Source organism: Lipotes vexillifer, unplaced genomic scaffold, assembly GCF_000442215.2.
Source record: "Lipotes vexillifer unplaced genomic scaffold, Lipotes_vexillifer_v1.1 scaffold778, whole genome shotgun sequence".
NCBI classification, from domain to species: Eukaryota; Metazoa; Chordata; class Mammalia; order Artiodactyla; family Lipotidae; genus Lipotes; species Lipotes vexillifer.
Window position 1 is genome coordinate 1,600,895 of NW_006774127.1, and position 20,280 is coordinate 1,621,174.

The 20,280-nt window shown below is 43.8% G+C and overlaps 1 protein-coding gene across 1 annotated transcript in view; it reads left to right on the top strand.

Moving 5' to 3' along the window:
- The window catches only part of ZNF622 (zinc finger protein 622), a 15,025-nt gene extending 8,256 nt beyond the window's left edge, over positions 1 to 6,769 (top strand). Inside the window, exons 5-6 of the mRNA XM_007448890.1 lie at positions 4,188 to 4,287; positions 6,598 to 6,769. Of these exons, the coding sequence (XP_007448952.1) occupies positions 4,188 to 4,287; positions 6,598 to 6,769 (272 nt within the window). The remainder of the gene's footprint in view (positions 1 to 4,187; positions 4,288 to 6,597) is intronic.
- The last annotated feature ends 13,511 nt before the right edge of the window (positions 6,770 to 20,280 follow it).

A 20,280-nucleotide genomic window follows, 5' to 3' on the forward strand; every position in this document is an offset into this window, starting at 1 on the left:
CCCCCCCCCCCCCCGCCTCCTCATCCTTGCCCTGCAGGGCTCACGTTGGGCCCCCTGCCCAGCTGTCATGATGTGGCTCTAGCTCCTCTGTGCCTGTGGGCTGGCTTGCCTTCTGCCCCGTTTCTGTGAGGACAAAGCTGGCGTCTTCCATCTCCGCGCAGTGCCTCAGACACACAGGAGCCACGTAAATGTCTGTTGACTGAGTGACTGGCAGGTTGGAGGTGACTTTTATTTATTTATTTATTTATTTGCGGTACGTGGGCCTCTCACTGTTAAGGCCTCTCGCGTTGTGGAGCACAGGCTCCGGATGCGCAGGCTCAGTGGCCATGGCTCACGGGCCCAGCCGCTCCGCGGCATGTGGGATCTTCCCAGACCGGGGCACGAACCCGTGTCCCCTGCATCGGCAGGCGGACTCCCAACCACTGCGCCACCAGGGAAGCCCTGGAGGCAACTTTTAAAAGGGAAGCAAGGTGGCTTCCCCGGGCCTGCCACAGTGCAGGAAAAGCAGAGCAGAGGGGGCCACTCTGGGCTGCGTGCGATGTTGCCTTGGGGGCTGAGAAGCGTATTTGCCTGCAGTCCCGGGCGGCAGATCACTCTGCCTGTTCGTCATATAGTCAAAGAAGAAAGTGCCATGAGATTAACTTGAAGGTCCAATTTCTTGGGTTTTTAAAGCATGAATTTCCTTGCCTACAGCTACTTGTCCACGTACCAAGTGATGCTGTTTTAAAGTACTGGATGATGACCTCAGGGCAGCTCTTAAGGGAGACTGGGAAGTAGTGAGTAAGCTGCTTGGTCTTGGAGTACTGGGCGATATTGTACTGTGAGACTCTGGAGAGGCCAGACCAGCTGCCAGGTGCTGCCTTACCTCAGCGTTCGTCCCTCGCTGCGCACTTTTTTCTGAGTGTGTGCATTTTCCTGGGGAAACGCTGTTACATCATAAAGTCACCTGTGTGGCCACACAGATTTTTAAATTTTTTTATTTATTCATTTGCTTTTTAATTAATTAACTTATTTTTTGGCCACGCTGCGTGGCTTGCGGGATCTTAGTTCCCCGACCAGGGATCGAACCCGCACCCTAGGCAGTGAAAGCGCGGAGTCCTAACCACTGGACCGTGAGGGAATTCCTCCACAGAGATTTTTTTTGACTGTGTGGGTAAGTGCACTTTTTCTGGGGAAAGGCTGTAGTTTCTGAAAAGCATCTGTGACCTGGACGAGGTTAAGAGCCAAGAATGGGAAAATCTAAATGTACAGCATTCGCTGCCTTCCTGGGTCTTCTTCACAGATGACCGGCTGCTGAGACCTGGTAATAGAATTCGTTTAAATAGCAGCAGAACATAGCACTCTTAGTGAATCAGAAGGTCCCAATATTTGGAAATTTCTTCCAGCTATACAGTTACATACACTTTTACCATCTCATTTTAAAAACCAGTCATGCTCTAGTCAGTCTTGGTTATAATGAGACATGACAGTTTTGCGTCCATTGGTTTGCCCCCGTGTCTCAGTGCTGACCTGGGGATTTTGTAATGAACCAAAAAAATAGGAAATCTCTGAATAAACACTGTATACATGAGTAGTGATATTACAACAGTATATTCAGTCACCTGGTTATGTCTTTGAACAAATTTACCGTTCAGAAACTTCCTTGATTATGCTCAGTTATATGACTGGGTCAGTGTGGATGGATGTTAGCGTGAAGCTGACTTGAGAAGGATTCTAATGTGGAGAGCCTAGTGATACTTAATCAACTACACTTAGCAGAGTCTGCTTTAAACTGGTTTTGAAAGCAGCGGGTAGTCGTGATTCCTTAAATCTAGTTGCTTCAGGTCAAGTAGATGATCCCAGAGGCAGTGACATAGAGCATCCGGTAGAGGGCGCTATGAGCATTTATTTTGAAGACTGTGGTCTGGCTCAGTTCCTTCCCTCTTTGCTCTTCAGTTCCTGTGGAGCAAGTTGGTGTGAAAACACATCCAGTTAGTTGCTGACTAGCCAGATGAATCTGTTGCTGGATCCACGAAAGGCACGTGATCAATCTTCTTAGGAAACTTACAGTTAGAGATATTTTCTTTTTCACTGTCTAATGTCACCCAGTGTTAGGCTATTTGTTAAGTAGGAGTGGAAATTTTAAAAATACATTTATTTATTCGTTTGTTTGTTTATTTATTTATTTTTGGCTGTGTTGGGTCTTCGTTGCTGTGCGCGGGCTTTCTCTAGTTGAGGCGAGCAGGGGCTACCCTTCATTGCGGTGCACGTGCTTCTCACTGCGGTGGCTTCTCTTGTTGCGCAGCACGGGGTCTAGGTGCACAGGCTTCAGTAGTTGTGGCGCGTGGGCTCAGTAGTTTTGGCACACAGGCCTAGTTGCTCCGCGGCACGTGGGATCTTCCCTGACCACGGCTCGAACCCGTGTCCCCTGCATTGGTAGGCGGATTCTTAACCACTGCGCCACCAGGGAAGCCCTCAGTCTTTTTTTTTAACTGAAGTACAGTTGATTTACAGTTTTGTGTTAGTTTCTGGTGGACAGCAAGTGATTCTCTTTTTTATATATATTTATTAAATATTTGGAGTTAAAAAAAAATCTTTTAAGCTCCTTGAATCATCAGATAACCATCATTATTATCCAGTGGAATAAGCTTCATTTAAAACAATTTAATATTAATAATTTTATTTTATTTTTTTAAAACTTGTTTTATTCAAGTATAGCTAATTTACAAGGTTGTATTCATTTCTGCTGTGCAGCAAAGTGATTCAGCTTTACATATGTGTGTATATATATATATATATATATATTCTTTTTTGTATTCTTTTCCGTTATGGTTTATTACAGTATACTGAATATAGTTCCCTGTGCTATACAGTAGGACCTTGTTGTTTACCTATTTTATATACAGTAGTTTGTTTATCTGCTAGTCCCAGACTCCTAATTTCTCCCTTCCCCACCTCCTTCCTTTCCCCTTTGAGAACCGTAAGTTTGTTCTCTATGTCCGTGAGTCTGTTTCTGTTTTGTAAAGAAGTTCACTTGTATCATGTTTTAGGTTAGGAGTGACAGTCTTGTAAGCAGTTCTTACTGTGGAGAAAGATAGATGGACAGGTTGTGGCTTCATCATAACTCAGACATTACCCATGTGTTATTTATGGACAGGCACACCGTGTTCTATAACGAATTTTCCTTGATTGAGGGCCTTCCAGTGGAGCTGTTCTCAGCACATTGTACTTGGTGCTTAATGTTAGGTGTTCACTGTCATTGCCACAGGACAGGAGTAACTTTAAACACTGAATGTTTAGAGTTCTCCTGTCAGGTGTCGGAAACCTTGGCGTTGATTAATGAAACCTTTTCAAGCATGTTTTAAAAGCCAACCTTCAATAATAACGTATTTCTAAATGCTGCTTACAAATGTAAATAAATCGATTTATTAAGTACTAATGACCAGCAGCATTATCATTTAATGATTTTGAGGAAATCATCATTGCAAACTCAGAGCATCCTGCCTACATTATAAATGGAAAGTCATAATCAGCAGTGCTGGGCTTTCCTGCCAGAGCCTCCATTTAAGAGTGAGTCCTTCTCCATCCGCTGTATCTCACTTATTTCTTGTGGTTTAGGAGCTTTATTAACTCTTCTGCTGCCAGAACAGTCAGGTCCTGGGAAGCATCTTTTCATCCATATTAGTATCCAAAGGCCACATCATCTTTGAATTGAAAGTTTCTTTTTGTCACCTCTTGCGTCTGATCACCAGTCAACTGGAAGTAACCACTTTTCCATATCTGCATAGAGAGCAAACTGTTTCCCAAGTAACTTGCCAGGTATAGGGACTTGAAACGAAATAACCTGACAGAATTTTTTCTTGCAAGTTAAAAATCTAGGTCCTAAAAGCGAATATAGCCATCTACAATAGTTAACAGTATTCTGCTCATGGTCTTTCTGCACAAAATATTCTGAAAAAAATGATTTTATATATATAAGTGTAAAGCTTCCATAGCAGCCGTACACATGGTTCTACCTGGCTGTATTTCCTTAATTCATTTTCAGTGGAAATAGCTGTTCCGTGCCTTGTATGTATGCTGTTGTTAAATTTCTGTGTGTTGATGTCTGTCTGGGAACGTATTTGACTGCTTATGTTCTAGTTAATATTCTTGTGAAAGTATAGCCTGGGTTTAGTAAGCTCTCAGGTGATCTCATGCCGGTGGCCCAGGAGAACTTTTCGAGAGCCAGGGTTCTGATGGAGCCCGGAGTGTGTCTTCACTGAAGCCCGCCCCCTTCACTTTCACCTACTGTGAAGCTGAGATCCAGGGGTCAGCACACTTGTCCTATAAAAGAGCAGATAGTCCAAAGAGTTCATTTCTGAAAGCGTGATTGACTGGCATGGTTGTATCAGATCCTTCTCAGTAAGTAAAACCTGGAGAGAGAATTCATCTTAGTCATCTTTTAAAGTTACGGTTCGGGCTTCCCAGGTGGCGCAGTGGTTGAGAGTCCGCCTGCCGATGGAGGGGACACGGGTTCGTGCCCTGGTACACACACATCAACCCCAGATTCTCAATAATAAGTATATTTGACTTGAGCTCTTTGTATCTCCAAAGATTGAATTTCAAAAAGTCTACATCTGATCATCCATCAACTTGACACCTCCCTTTACCTTTCTACTCCAGTTCCTGCTCTCTAATCAATAGAAGTGGCATGATTAGGGCTGCACTTTAAACAGATTGTTCTGGCATCAGTATGCTGGTTGTATTGAAGCAAGAAGAGACTAGAAAAAAGAGCCCAGTTCAGGAGCAGTTTAGGAGGAAAAAAAAGGGCCTGAACTTAGGGAATTTTAACAAAAGTATTTTTTTTAAAGAAAAAAGGGAACTAGGTATTAGAGAGTTAAAACTGAAGGAACCTGACAGCTAATTCTATGGGGAAGGTGAGTGGGAGGGAGGACACTTTGATCCATGATGACCAGGACAATATGAATGCTGTGAATTAGGTGTTATGTGGTGCCTTAAGATGCTATAAGGTATAAGAGGGCACATACAAAGGCACCCTGAAAAACCTAAACCCAGACAGAGAAGAGAATTAATTACAATATTTTCTTGAGTTTTGTGTTTCATTACCTTGATTAAATGCTATAAAATTTCAGCTCTGGACCAAAGCTTTTAGCCTTTTTTTCTTCACTTCCTCAAATTCTAATAACCTCCATATAGTAGTAATTGCTGCCTCCTCATGTTCCTGCCTCTGACAATATGAATCAAAATTTCAAACTTCTTAGCAATTTTCTAGTACTGCCTGTTATCCCAAGCAAAACAAAAGATAAATGTAAAAAAGTGGGAAGATAATAAATTTGATTTTGAGTATATCCAATTGAACTATTAAGGGTACAGTCCAAATATGAGTCTACGAGATTCAGTAGAAAAAAATAGAGATATATATATTTGGGGGTCATCTAAATAAGGAGGATTGCTTAGCTACAGAAATAAAAAAAGATACCAAGAGAGACGTATTTAGAAGGGAAGAGAACTGGCACAAGAATAGAATGCAAAGGAATGCCTAAATTTAGAGGGAAACAATACAGGAAAAGTTACCCAGAAAGAACACTGGAGAGAGAGGAGAATAACCAGGAGAACTGCTCTGGTCTCACAGAAGCAGGGAAGTGGAGATGGCCAACAACATATCATATTCAGAGGATCATAGGAGATAAGCAATATTTTGACTTGCCATGTCCCCATCTTCAGAAAAGAGCACTTCCTCCTTGGCTGCTTTCAATTAGAGAGAACTTTCAATTAGTGTGGAGAAGAAATTGTATTTCCAATACTAATTGTGGTTCCAACTGGGGTCGTTGGTTCTAGTTCCATGTCTACCCTCTCCTGAAACACAAGGGTTCTAGAATCCTAAGCTGGGTCAGACATGGTACTTCAGCTGATGACCACAATTACTGGGACTCAAATTTGGAACCAGAGTCCAATCATTTAGACCCCTTCCCATATGACTGGGAGGAAAAGATGAGGACGCATTAAGATTGACAAAGCTGTGAAAATCTGAGCTTGGAACTTAGAACTAATGGGTAAGTCTCCCATAATTTGGAGGATTTAGTCCATGGTGGGATATTCAGAGGGAGAGTAAAGAGATATGGGAGGACGCGGGCCTCTCACTGTTGTGGCCTCTCCCGTTGTGGAGCACAGGCTCCGGACGTGCAGGCTCAGCGGCCATGGCTCACGGGCCCAGCTGCTCCGCGGCATGTGGGATCTTCCCGGATCTGGGCACAAACCCGTGTCCCCTCCATCGGCAGGCGGACTCCCAACCACTGCGCCACCAGGGAAGCCCGGCAGGCGGATTCTTAACCACTGCGCCACCAGGGAAGTCCCTCTGACTTGGTTTATAGTCTGCCTTTCTCTGTCCCTTTTGGTCAATGGGGCTTCACCTTTTGGGCTTATAGACCTTTTCAGATGATGAAAACTAAAGAGGCTCATCCCAGAAGAATGTATATAGAGAGAAGTTCTGGTATGCAATAAACTCCACAAGGCCCATTGGATAGAGACCCCAGATAATAACTCTTGTTTAAATATAAGAACCCACTTACCCGAAACTAGCTTTGATTCTCTGCCAAGTTGGGTCTTCTCTGATCACAGGTCACCGACCTTTGCCTCATTTCTTAACCCCTTTCCAACCCCAGGAGCAGCCCTTGTGCGCCAGCGGGACATGCAGTATGTCCAAAGGATGAAGTCCAAATGGATGCTGAAGATGGGGATGAAGAACAACGCCACCAAGCAGATGCACTTCAGGCCCCAGGTGCTGTTCTGAGTCGGCCAGGGATTGAGTCATCATCCGACTCCTGCACAAGCGTCCGTCTTGCCTGGGGACCCGTGGAAGCTGGATCAGGTAGCAGGACCCTTATGCTGCTACTTCTTCCTGGATTTCTCTGTCCTGACCTAATAATAAAAGTCAGAATCATTTGGCTCCCCAGTGTAATTTTTGGACAGGGTTGAAAGGTCGTGTTTTTAGAAAGTGAGTGCTGTGTCAGCTGGACGCAGGCCCTGCCCTTCTGAGAGTTGCTTTGTTGTCTCGGCTTGAAACTGATTTAGGGCTGTCAGAATAACGTGGGGAATTCAAGAGCGGCTTGTCTGCTCCAAACCTGGTTTAATTTTCAGAAGAACACCTTACCATATCGTGGCGCTGGGACCTATGTAAGGGGGCTTTGAAGCTTCTGGAGGAGCAGAGTTGAATGTCCCTCCCTGGAATGTATTATGGCTCCCAAGGTGCTGACAGTTTGGGCACTTTCATTAAATCCAGGGAAAGTAAAAGGGCATGTCAGTGGCTTGCTGTCAAGGGTCTTCATTTCTAAATGTGATCCCAGAAAGAATGAGTGTGCTTCACCCTGAGACTCAGTGTCCAGTGCCGCCTCTAGAGTAGGGAGAAAATAAATGTAAAATGTGTAAATTTCATTTGAGAAACAAGCACGACCTCAGGATTCAACCTCTGAAGAGATGCTCCGCTTAGGTGGTTTAGGGGGAAGGCCATGATACGTTGGAAATGAAAGTAAACATGACGTTCAAATCCACTGAGCCACTGTTCTGACTTTGGAAAAGTGACTTGGTCCTTGAAATCCGTAAAATGAGGTGTTTATTACCTCACAGGTTGTGCGGTTAATTAAATCAGCAACGGAGCCGTCCCTCGCTCAGTCCGCAGCACAAAGTAAGCGCTTCAAGTTCTCCCTGGTGGGGCAGGTGCCCCTCTGAGGACGGGCATGTCTGGGCAGCGCAGTGGTCTTTCTGAGGAGTGGATTCAGGGATGCCTGGAGATCGTGTTTGCCCTTACCATGCACTCAGCAGCCCTCGCTTGGTGGAGACACATCTTTTTCCTTAAATTTTGGGTGCGGAATGGAATGAATTATATTTCATTAGTATGCGGGTTCACTGTCTAACAGTGGAGGGCTCCCTAGTTTAACTTTACTCCTTCATCCTGTCTAACATTCTCGTCACACAAGTACCCACCTTCTTGTGTTTGACATCTTTGAATCTATATCCTGAGAAAATGATATAGTGCTTGGCATGGGGTGTGTTTTTAATCTATACTTAACGTCCGGGACATTGTGCTCTATTTCTTGCCAGTTTTGTTTTTCTTTCAGTAGTTTTTCACTCGACTTGGTAAGCCTAATTCATCTTCTGACTGCTGGGAGGTGTCCATACTGTGTTCTCTACACAGAACTTCCCTCCCGCTGCAGCTGACCCCTCCTTCTCTCTAACCCCCAAGTCCCACACCAGCACCACACTGTTTGAGTGTCTTGTTTATATTGGTGCCCATTTAATTTTGAGGCCTTTTTTTTTTTGCGGTACGCGGGCTTCTCACTGCTGTGGTCTCTCCCGTTGCGGACCACAGGCTCCGGATGCGCAGGCTCAGCGGCCATGGCTCACGGGCCCAGCCGCTCCGCGGCATGAGGGATCTTCCCCGACCGGGCATGAATCCGTGTCCCCTGCATCGGCAGGCGGACTCTCAACCACTGCGCCACCAGGGAAGCCTTTTTACCTGTGAGTGGCGATGAGGACAGCGTATTTGCTGACCTGAAAACATTCCATTTATATATTATCTACTTCCAGTCTTCAAGAGACTCGTTCTGAGTTAAGTTTGTGAAGCAATCCACTGTCACTTCTGTCCACATCATAACTTTTAAAAATTCAGTTTATTTGCCTTTCTGGAGTAAAGCTCTACTTGGGAAAGAAGGCAAAGAAAAAAGATTTAAACAACTCCTCTCGTTGAAGAAACAAAACAGCATGAGAAATGAGCTTGTTTTGCCAGGGTGGACTTCTCTGTGGTTCAGGAAAGTAGGGAGATGTCTGATACTGGATTTCCTTGTCATTCTCTCCTTTGATGTGCGTCTATTTTTCATCCTCTGGGTGCACTGCGCCCCACTCTCTGACTTCTGTAGTTGGGATTCCTGGGGCTTCTGGCCTGTTCCCACACAGCAATTTGCTACCAGGTCCTTTCAGGGCTGCATATTCTTAATGTGATGTCATGCCCATCACATTGGAGAAGGGGCAGAACCTGTCAAACTACCAGCTTAGAGCCTAAGGAAAAGCTCCCGTCCTTAACTTCACACTTGATCATTTTTAATTTCACTACTTACAATATATTGTTGACATAGTGCTTTTTTTCTTTCTCCAATTATTTATTCACATTAAAATTTTTTTTTAATTTTACATCTTTATTGGAGTGTAATTGCTATTCACATTTTTAAAATTAAATATTTATCCAAATTAACCCCAAAGTAAATTTTTATTAAACCCAAATGTTTAGTTTAATCCTTATCAGTACTTCCTAACACCTATTATCTGTAAGATAGTTAGGTGTCTAAACTGACAGTAGATACCAAAGTAACCCTATTAAAGTTTCTGAACTAGGGCCAAGTTAGCACTGGCTGCTGTAGCTGGCTGAGTGACTTGTGAGGACTCTTTTCTTCTGGGAGTAATCCCAGGATGGGATGGACCTTGCAAGTTGATTCATCTGTCTTTGGTTGAGACATCAAGACTGGGATCAAAAGCGAGAGAATATAATCTCGTTCGTTCCCTCTCTGTATTTTACCAAAGCCCCAGGGAGCTTTGCTGATTGGTTGCACTACCCATCTGCAGACTAGATGATGACTCGATGTACTCTTTCTGCTTTGTGGACTATGCATTTGTGTTTTACAGACTACAGAGTGCTTTATTGTGCCATTTTTTGTTTCTCCACTGTGAAGTGTAGGTAACATTCCTATTTCACACATGAGAAAATAGATTTAGGGAAGTTCAGTAACCTTTGTAGGGAGACAACAAAAAGAAGCCAGAGATTTCTGATCCAGCGTTCTTAATGTCGCAGCATGTTCATACAGGATTTTCAGCAGCATCTCATCCTAAGGAGCACACTCAGTGGGGCTGTAAACATCTATTCAAGTCCCTTCTATTTGCAGCAGCTGTGAAAGAATCTTGTCCTAAATTGAGAAACACATGGAATTTAATATCTCCTTTAATGTTACATACATGATACATACATAGTTAACATAAATGTTACCACATAAAATATCTTTTCTTGCCTAGAATGTGAATGAATTTGGCCCTTAACCAATTTTGGTCATTTGTGGATTCTTAATTTTAAGTTGCTTTCCTCTGTCTGAGATTTTTCAAAACTCTGTTAAGATTCCATTGGACATGATTAATTTGGAATTCACAATAATTCATCTGTAGGAGACCAGATAATTGCTGTGTTTCCAACTCTGCAAGCGGGCATTTTTGCAGGGGAATTGCTTGTAGTCCCAGAGAAATTTATAAGTGCATTGAAGAATACCTGTCATTTAATTTAGACTCATTTGCAGTTGGCACATTAATTATTAATGCCACTGAAACTGATGGAGATTAGGAAGATTTGATTAGCTTGTTAATGCTGCAAACATTTCAATGTTAGAATAATAATTTATTGATTATTTGTGGGGCTGACTGTTCTTCTGTAGATCTGTTCTTTCTGGGCGCAGAGCTTCCCAGCCAGACTATATTTCCCAGCCTCCCTGGTAGCAAGGTGTGGTTATGTGACTAAATTGGGGCCAATGGATGTGAGCAGAGGTTGGATTCAATCTAAGTACAGATCATCTCCAACTTGGAGACAAGCAGCATTTTTACACTCTGCCTCTTTTTCCTCTGCCCACGTGTAGATGAGGTGTTGCCACTTTCGCCCATGTTGCCACTCTCAGAGGACAGCAGAGTGATTGAGTGAAAGGAACCAGGGTCTCTAAATGGCATCATGGAGTAGAGCTGCCCTGCTGACCCAAGCTGGCTGGGCTATTATGTGAAATAAACTGAAGCCACTGTGTTGTGGAGTTTCTGTAGCCTCGCTTATAATCCAATAGAGTAAAACCCCAGGGTAATGCTAATGTGACCTGTCATAATGCAACAGTGTTTGAGATGCAATTGTCAATTTCTGGTTCATGGCTTTCCTCTTGGTCTTGTTCTCAAACTGAGGTGGGCTAGATCCTTCTCTTTACGCAGGATTGGGGGACAGTTAGGAAAAAAGTGCCTTACGATCATATGGGAATTTCTCAGGTCAGTATGTTCACTATGTCTCTTTTTTTATTCTTTCAGAGACAGTCAGAGACAGTAGAAACTGAAAATGAATATTTGTTATTAACCTTGTATGGCAACTTTGCAACATGCTGCTAATTCTTTGACCCTGTTCCCATGGAGAGGCAGGGTCTATCTCCCCTTCCTTTGATGCTGGCCTGGCCTTATTTGACTTGCTCATAACAATAAAATGCAGCAGTAGTGATGCTGCGGATTCCACAGACAGTCACATAATGCAATTCAGCTCCATCTTGCTTCCTTGGCCCCTGACCATGTAAGAAGTCTGACTCCCTCAAGGAGGTCAGGCTGTACAAAAGCCCAGGTAGGTGCTCTGGTGGACGGTCCCAGTTGAGGTTCCAGTCAGTGGCCAGCACCAACTGCCAGCATCGGAGGTCACCATCTTGCACGCCCAGCCCAGTCGAATCTTCAGATGACGGCAGCTTCCACTGACATCTGACCACAACCATGCGACAGATCCTAACCAAAAACTGCCCAAATGAGATTTCCCCAAATCCCTGGCCCACGGAGGCCGTGAACATAATAAAACAACTGTACACCACTGGGTTTACACAAGCAGTGGCGACTAGTACACTTTACCATTATACCATCACCTGTTTTGCACAGTTGGCATTTCGGTTTCCACTTGCCAACTTCTGGTGCAGTTTTCCTGTCGATATGACTTCAAGGGCAAGGACTTTACATACATTACTTATGTTACTTAATCTTTACAACATCCTTATCGAGTAGATATGATTATTATTCCCACTGTACAGCTCAGGGATCTCAGGCATAATTGGCAAGGGTCTTGCTGCTCTACATCACTATGCTATCATCTGTGCTGCTTGAGTCATAGAATTTCAGACCTTGGTGAGGCATTGAACTGACCCAGATCAACTTCCACCTCCCGCCTCTTCCCTCCCATCTGGGTTACATACAAGAACCTGGATGCTCGGGATGGTGTCATGTGACTCATCTGTGGAACACGTCAGTAACTGACAGCAAGGGAAAACAGTTGTCTCCATGCTGGGCTTGATACTCACTATACTACTCAGCAAAGCCAAACTTTTTTCAACTCCTTCAAACAACCTTTTAGTACCAACTATTTTCTGAGTAAACATGATGCATTTCTTTGGAGGAAATGAATGCACCTATAGTTAGCATAGACCTACAAATATATTAAAAGTGTTTAACTATACTAAAACATCAAATCTGTATTTGTTAAAGAAATCTACAATTTTGATTCTATTGAATAAGACCTCTAAATCCAAGGCATTCATTATTTTGTTACTCCATGATATTCTATTATTAATGACCACATTTGGTATTGCATCAACAAGTACCATTTTCACCTTGGGTAATGTCTCAGACATGTTGTCCTGACCAAGATCATCCCTTTTCTAAACCCAGCAACTGCAAATGTGGAAAATAAGACTCCGTCTATGAAAGTGATGGATTTTGGTTTTTCTGAAGAGATTTGTATTATGCTTAGTACTGGTCGATGGGAATATGAAATTGACAGTAAGTAGAAACTCGCATAACATTTATGCTTGAAGCATAACACTCCTTCCAAGATGTCCTTCCTATTGCTAATTCAGTGAATGAAATCTATTTGGGTAATTTGGTAGTGTCTTCTTTTTATTCATCTTGAAGCATGGGGGAGTTTTTCATGATGTAAACACAAAAATGTGTAACGTAAAAATTCATAACAGTAAAAGCTAAAACAAAGAGCTTATTATGTGCCAGGCACTTTTAGATGTGTTAGACCATTGTGTTCTCAAAACAACTATGCAAGGTAGGTAATATCCCCATGTATCCAAGTGGGGAGACTGAGGCACTGACACCCCTTTACACTTGACCAAAGCAGTGAGCACTCTAAAGAGCTTTTGGGTTTCTTGGGTGTCTTCATTGATATAAAATGTGTTAAGAATTAAGACTGAAACAATTTAAATGTGAATCCTTTTAAAAATACTAAAATCATCACGTATTAACATTAATACATTTTTAAGAAAATAAGTGTAATTCCTTCAGATACTGCAATGTTAAGAGTGAATTTATTTTACCCCTTTTCAAATGTCTTTCACATCCAGCTTGAACAGACGACAATGGGATTTTCCTCTCTGCGTCTGCACTCAGTCTACTGTACGACACACGTCACGTAGATGGTGCAAACTCCCTGTAACCTGATGGGAGAACAAGAATGAAAAGGGAAAATAACATCTTAATATTATTATGAAAATAGCAGCCCCCCTGAAAAGCTCTTGGTGACAGGCAGGGGTCCCTGGATCACATTTTGAGAACCACTGCCCTACACTTTCCTGCCTTTCGGTGCACAGGGGAGATGTCTTTCCTTAAGAAGTCGTGTCCTCATGTAAACCCGGGCCTGGAGTGTAGTAGGAGTAGGACCTGTGTGGTCAGAGGCTGGGGTGCCATCCAGGTTCTGCACCTGGTGCTTCTTGACTTTCATTAAGTTACTTGTTTCTCTGTGTCTCAGATTCTTCATCTGAAATAGGGCTGGTCATGTATCCCTTCCAGGGGCATTATAGCCATTCCAAAAGCTAGGTGACAAAGTACCGAACAGGTACTGACACACAGAGAATGCCTTTATAAAGGGTAGCCTTTATTTCAGACTGGCCAGTGACGGCGAGGAAAGGAAGGAGAAGGGTCACACATTCCTATTTCTAGGGAGGACCGACTCCACTCACGCCAAGCCTACAAGTAGCCTCATGTCTCTTCAGGCCAGGTTTTGATGCCACATAATTTACAAAACATCATTCAGTGTTCAGAGCTCTGGGCATTTTTGGACAGATTGTGGGCTTTACCAAATGTCACTGTGCCAGCACCAAGCTAGGGATCATGCCGGTGCAATTTCATTCAATTCTCTCCACTCCATGACCAAGAAGCAGAAAGATCTTTGCTACTTTTTGCCTTTCAACCAGATTTACAGGATCCCAGGTTTGCAGCAGTGGCCTCTGACTTTCTGTCCATGCCTGTTGCCTGTAATTAAAAGGCTAAATGTTTATTATATTTGGGTGGGTGAGGGAGTTAGACATGCGGAGTATGTATGTGTGCCCATGTGTGTGTTTCAAAATGAACACAATGGCAGTCACAGATGACTTCATGAGTGCAGAAGAAGTTTATATTTCATTTGTTGAAAATCCACCTTAGCCAGGAGCCCAATTTCCTGAAGAATAAAGATAAGGTGAGATGATCTGTTTCACATACCGATAAAACCCTTTACCTACTATACTCATAAAGGTAGAAATTACACACAAGGCCACATTAAAAACATCTGTAAACAAGAGCCCAAACTGATTATTTCAGGTTCATAATCTCTAATTTACAGAATTTCAGGGAGAAATCGACCCTGAAGTTCTTTGAAGATAAAAGTTCTGGCTATGAATTAATGTTGAAAAATATGAAAGGATTACAGGTACTTGGAAGAAAACGTCTGAGGGATTCTTCAGAATTTGAAACTGTACAAATATATGACAGGGCTTGGGGATCTTGAGAAAACACTTCACCATTGCTTTCTGTTGGATTTTATAATTTGCAGCTTCAAAGAAAAAATAATTTAAAATGATTTTTTAAGCCTCTACCTACATTATTATTCCGAGTTTAGAGGGAAATAAATTTCATTTACTTGGACATCGGACATGCCAAAAATGCAAGCACTCTGTTCCATTGATTCTTACTTAAAATACATCTATACATTTGAAAGTATATTGGACGTCTTTAAGTTTGCCACTGTCAGCATCGTGGTATTAAAATGTCCCCTCCTCAACCGTGTCAAAATGCAGCAAGTATTTGTTAAAAGGCTAACTTTTTAAACTACTGATTTTTATTTAAGTAGATATGGCTGCTGCAGTGAGTTGGGAGGACTTGATTTTTCTCCTTTAATCTCCCTTCCTTCCTTCCGTCTCTCCTTCCTTCCTTCCTTGCTGTCTTCCTTCCTCCCTTCTCTCTCTCTGTCTCTCTTTCTTTCTTTCTTTCTTTCTTTCTTTCTTTCTTTCTTTCTTTCTTGTTGTTATGTTACCCTTCAAAAGTGGAGTTTAATGTTTCTATGGACAGTAAAACACTGAAACTTCATTGCCTTCATTATCTAGAGTTCTTTTAGGAACAACTATTACAATCACAACATTTAGCTGAACCCAGGGCTTCTCCCAAGATCCCTGGTAACAGGATGTGACAGTAAACCTGGGCTCATGGATGCCTATCTAATTTCGTTACCGTGGATACACCAACTCAACCACTCAAATCTGTGTTGTAGTGGATGCTGTGGTGTGCTGCCTAATCACCCATCCAGGACTGAGGCACTCGTTCACCCACATGTCAGGAGAGCTGGCCTTTGATGCCTCGCTGATGAGCCCCTCTCCGGGAACAGCCCTTAGCAGAAGGAAGCTGCCCTGCCCAAGGCCACACCCCCTCTGCCTCCAGTGGCTGGTCCCCTTGCCTAGATCAGGACAACTCTGACAGCTTTCCCAGCTCCAGAGCTTTCCATGGGACTGCTTAAGGCCTTTATTGCAACTGCATCATAGTTCAACTTCTCCCTATGTGGATTCCTTTTTCTCTCACTTGCTCATAGGTATAGATCCCCAAAGCACTCCCCAGTAAAAAGTCCTGAATGTAAATCTCCATCTCAAAGTTTGTTTTCAGGGAAGAATAACTAAAAGCAATGGTGGCAGGAAAGGCCCAAGGAAGGAGGCTCTTACATGGGATCTGGTGCTGGGTCACCAGCTGGCTGCAGTCAATGAGGGCACCATCTCTGGGGGTGGGTGGAGTACTGTTAGCCCCCAGCACGCTGTAGCCCTGCAGCTGTTAGCGGCGAGACAGCTGGGAGGGAATGCATAGATGGGTGCAGGATCTGGGCATCTGAGACATTGAAGGGAAGTGGTGATTGTAGGGACAGTGGAATTGGATGGTTGTTGCTAAGTGCTATAAAATGACTTAGAGAAAGGCGGTGAAAGGCTGGAGTGATTAATCACCAATCTAAGTCGAAGTGTGAAAGCCAAAGGGCTATGGAAGTTTATAAAGAGACTCTCACCTCTTGCAGCCAGAGGCAGAAAAAAATGCCAGAATTCAACCTTGGACTTAATTGGACGGCCAGCAGAGCTCCAGAGAAGTTTGAATTTTCAACCCCAGCAAGTCTGCTATGCCAAGGTCAAGGCCCTAACTGGGAGTAAATGAGATGCTGAGACTCGGGATGCAGACATCTGTGTTCATGCACTATTAAATATGTCGAATCGTCAAATGCCCTTGAACCCTCTGGGCCTACTCTTCCCTATGAAAAATTATTGCTGCCCCCTTGCTTGAAGATGAGGCAGAAGCCTCTTCATCATCAGCATTAAGACAACATGCTCCCAACTCAGGGTCCGCCCCTAACTCCATCCTTCGACACTAGGGATGGAGTTAGGGGCACTATCTAGAATGCGGATCAGCCTATGGATCAAGCCTATGGGTCAAGTCCAGCCGGTAGTCTGCTTTTCTGGACATAAAGTTTTATTGAAACACAGCTATGCCCATTCAGTTACATATTGTCTATGGCTGCTTTCATGCCGCAGTGAGAGACTTGAATAGTTGCAACAGAGCCTAAAACATTTACTACTATTTACTGGCTCTTTATAGGGAGAGTTTGCTGACCTCTGAACTAGAGTCAAGTCATAATAAAACCCAACAGGAGACGTGCTGTTCCTGATGAGGTAGTAAAGAGAAAATACACTAAAGAAATGAAGGTCCTAGCCAACAAATACTAGCAGGGGTGGAAGAGTACTTACGGGATGAAATTCTGAAGGGCCTGGATTAAGAAGGATGGATAAAGGAGTTTCTCCACGTGAAAGGACTCTCCTGACATATAGGGTTTAACACTCTCTTGGTTGGCTCCTGGAAGCTTAGGAAAACAGTGACCACGCTAAGTGGAGGAGATATGTGAGCAACGCCTTGGCAGACGCTGGAGAAAGAGATCGAAATTCTCCAAGAAGCAGGCACGCTAGGGTGGATATACTCTGTACGACTGGAAAATCCACCAGTTCACGGTGTTTCATAGGAGTACCCAGAGGACACTCCATTTACCAAAGCCGTAAGCAATGAGCTGGTGAGAGGGGCATCCTCTTCCCTGAGAATCTCAATGAGACTGTCCTCTGCAGGCAGGGCTGATGCTATAGGAGATGCTGATATAGAACTGGGATCCCTGAGAACAAAGAGGACGATAAGATCCCAGATGGATAGGGGTCGAGTGGCTGCACTGAAACACTGGACGGAAAGGGAATGCAATTATAACGAGAGTGGCAAGGGGACCCTCACTCACAGAGAGCCATGGAGATGACCAATAGAGCCTGGTGGTGTTAAGGGCAGGTAGAGGGGTAGCTAACAAGGATAAAACTAACAAACCCCCCACTGAAAAGTCACAGCCAATTTCCAGACCCGAGCCAGTCCTTCAACCCCTAAAATGTTGCCTAAAGGAAAGGTTGGTTTCCGGAAGGATCCTGCTATGCCAAGGCCAGTGCCTATGGTAATAATTTCCCTGGTCTTTACCCGAAGGTCTGTGACCATTTCCTTGGGTAACTCTGCAGTGGTTTCCCAGATATTTCAGGGACTCTTGGGCAAGACAGTCGCCATTGATGCTCAGAGATTTTTATGTTTCATCATGGCTCTTTACTAACCTTGGGTCTTATGAGGGGTAGGTAGTAAGATATCCAGGCCCAGCTTTGTTCACAGTGGGTTCTTTGGCTCCAGGGATCCATGGGGTGATCATCTGTTCAGTCTCTGAAGGTGTCAGTAAGTGGATGTCCTTAGTAGTTGACAGAATCTCTTCATTATTTCTTCTGTTTGTAGAGTGAGCTATTGTAGTGCAGAAGGCCACATGGAGGACCCTGAGACTTTCCCACTACGGTTGAGAGAGTAAATAAAAAACTGTATCACATTCGGGGGAAACGGCAGCAATATCTGTCACCTCAACCCCTCAACACTGCAAGGGTTGTGGTCCCATCATGCCCCCATTGAATTCAACACTCTGCCCCATTTAAAACCAGGATCCTGATAATGGAGAACAGACAGTGTATCTATTACCACCGCTAAATAACCAAACTGCCAACACAGAATCCAACACTGAGGCCCCCATACAGCATCCTCCCCTGAGGAGACTAACAAGTTACTTGTTAGCAACTTGATTGCATGGGATCCCTTTCAATCTGCAAGTGGCAATGAATTATCTAGACCAGAATTGACACATATTCCAAGAAACGGCTTTGCCTTCCCTGCCTAAAGGATCCAGTCAGCCCTGCCATCCATGAGTTTATAGATTATTTGATAAACTGGCATGGGATTGTACATAATGTAACCCTGGACCAAGAATCCCATTTTAGAGCAACCAGGTCCTACCTACACCAAACCGCACCACCCAGAAGCCTCCCGCCTAACAGAGACTTTGGAAAACACAGCTAAGTTGACAGCCTGGAGATGATGCCCTTTGAGGATGGGTTGGCATTAAATCAATGCCCGTTATATAGTGCTGTGCTCCCAATAGGTGGAATTGATTGGTCCATAAAACAAGGATTGGAAGTAGGCCTGACCCACTTAAACATTATTCTCAATGACCTGCTTGGGGAATTTGTGTTCCTTGTCACTGCACGTTCAGTCTCTCGGGCCCTGGTTTTCAGAGAGAGAATGCTTCCATCAAGGGACATGGCAAGAATTCCATTAAACTTGAATCTACGGCTGCTGCCTAGTTATAGCCACATCCACACACAGTGACGCACTAAGCTGTTCCTTGGTACTCCCTCACCGAAGTTTGAAGGTAAGTGAGCAAGTCCCATAGCTATGGGTTGAATTTGGCCATTTAGCACCACAGGCATGTCCTCCAGGTGACCTAGGGCTCAGAGCCCTCAGGGATGAGAATCTGGGTCACCCCACTAGGTAAGCCACTCTGACTAGCCGTAGTGCCGTCTGAGGGTGTGGGGACTCTAGAAAGGAGAGTTGAAGAGGGAGATGGCGGTACCAGCTGTAGTGGCAGGGGCTACTGCAGTACATCCCAATAACCTTCCGCTTATAAGTTTCCCCAGAAAAAGAGATCATCCAGAATCACATGGAGCTATTCTCAGATGGGACGAAATTACTCTACAAAGGAACTGGATTTGGAGGGCTCGAGGGGTGAACTGTGCTGGATCTACCCTTTAGGACGAAAGCATTCATTGCCCAAGCAGTCAGAAGACTTGGCTCTGACCTCTGCAAAGGCACTCACCAGTGAGTCCCACTCAGGAATGGCCCTTGGCCAAAAGGTGCTACCTTTGTCAAGGTTACAGCCAAGTTCCAGTGGCATCCGGAGATGGGCCTCTGTGAGGATACAAAGGCCTGGCACCCTTGCCTCCATTGGGGCCTCTGAAGGGCCATGGCCACTTCCTGTCTCCCTGTGGTATTTGCTGAGGCTTCTACAACTGCATCCCAGCTCAGTTTCTCCCTGTGCCCCATCCTGTCTCCTTCAGCCCTCATGGCGGGTATCTGAGAGCACCTGCCCGCAAAAGCCCCTGCATGGGACCTTCCATCTCTGAAGCTGGTTCCCAGGAACCCAAGACTGGGCTCTGGTTTAGGCATCTTACAAACGCGTTTTCCCAGCTGTTGTAACTCTGGGGTGAAAACAGACCCGTGAGTGAGAGTAAATAATTTTCCCTTACAAATTGAAAATTTAAATATTTAGTAGTTTCATTCAGCAGAAAACATTTTGCTGAACACAAAGGGCTTTGTTTTGATGGGAAGGCAATCTCCACATAACATCTCATCTTTCAATGAGCTTTTGGTGCTTCAATTATTTATTTTTTAATCAAGTTTTAATCCACTGTTTGAGTAGATGTTTCTGAAATATTTTTTAATGTAGTAAGTTTCATAAAAAAAATTAGGTCTCCATCTGTCATTATATAGAATGTGTGGACAGATGGCGAATGGAATTATTTTTAACCCCTGAATGCTATTAGCTTGCTTCACTGTCTCCCTGGAGGAGAAGGGCTGTTATGATTGTACTTGTCCTTCCTCCGCTCACAATTAATTTTGCTTCACTTTGGAACCTTCAGCATCAGATTTTGGGGAAAAAAGTCCAATAATCACCTTAACCTCTTTAAAGAGGACCACAGACAACTGATCTGCAAATGTAGCTTCTCTTTCCATCTCCAAATTATTTCTTTGAAAAGAGAAAGACATGCTCACTGAGCATATCATAGATCTTTTTTTTTTTTTTTTTTTTTTTTT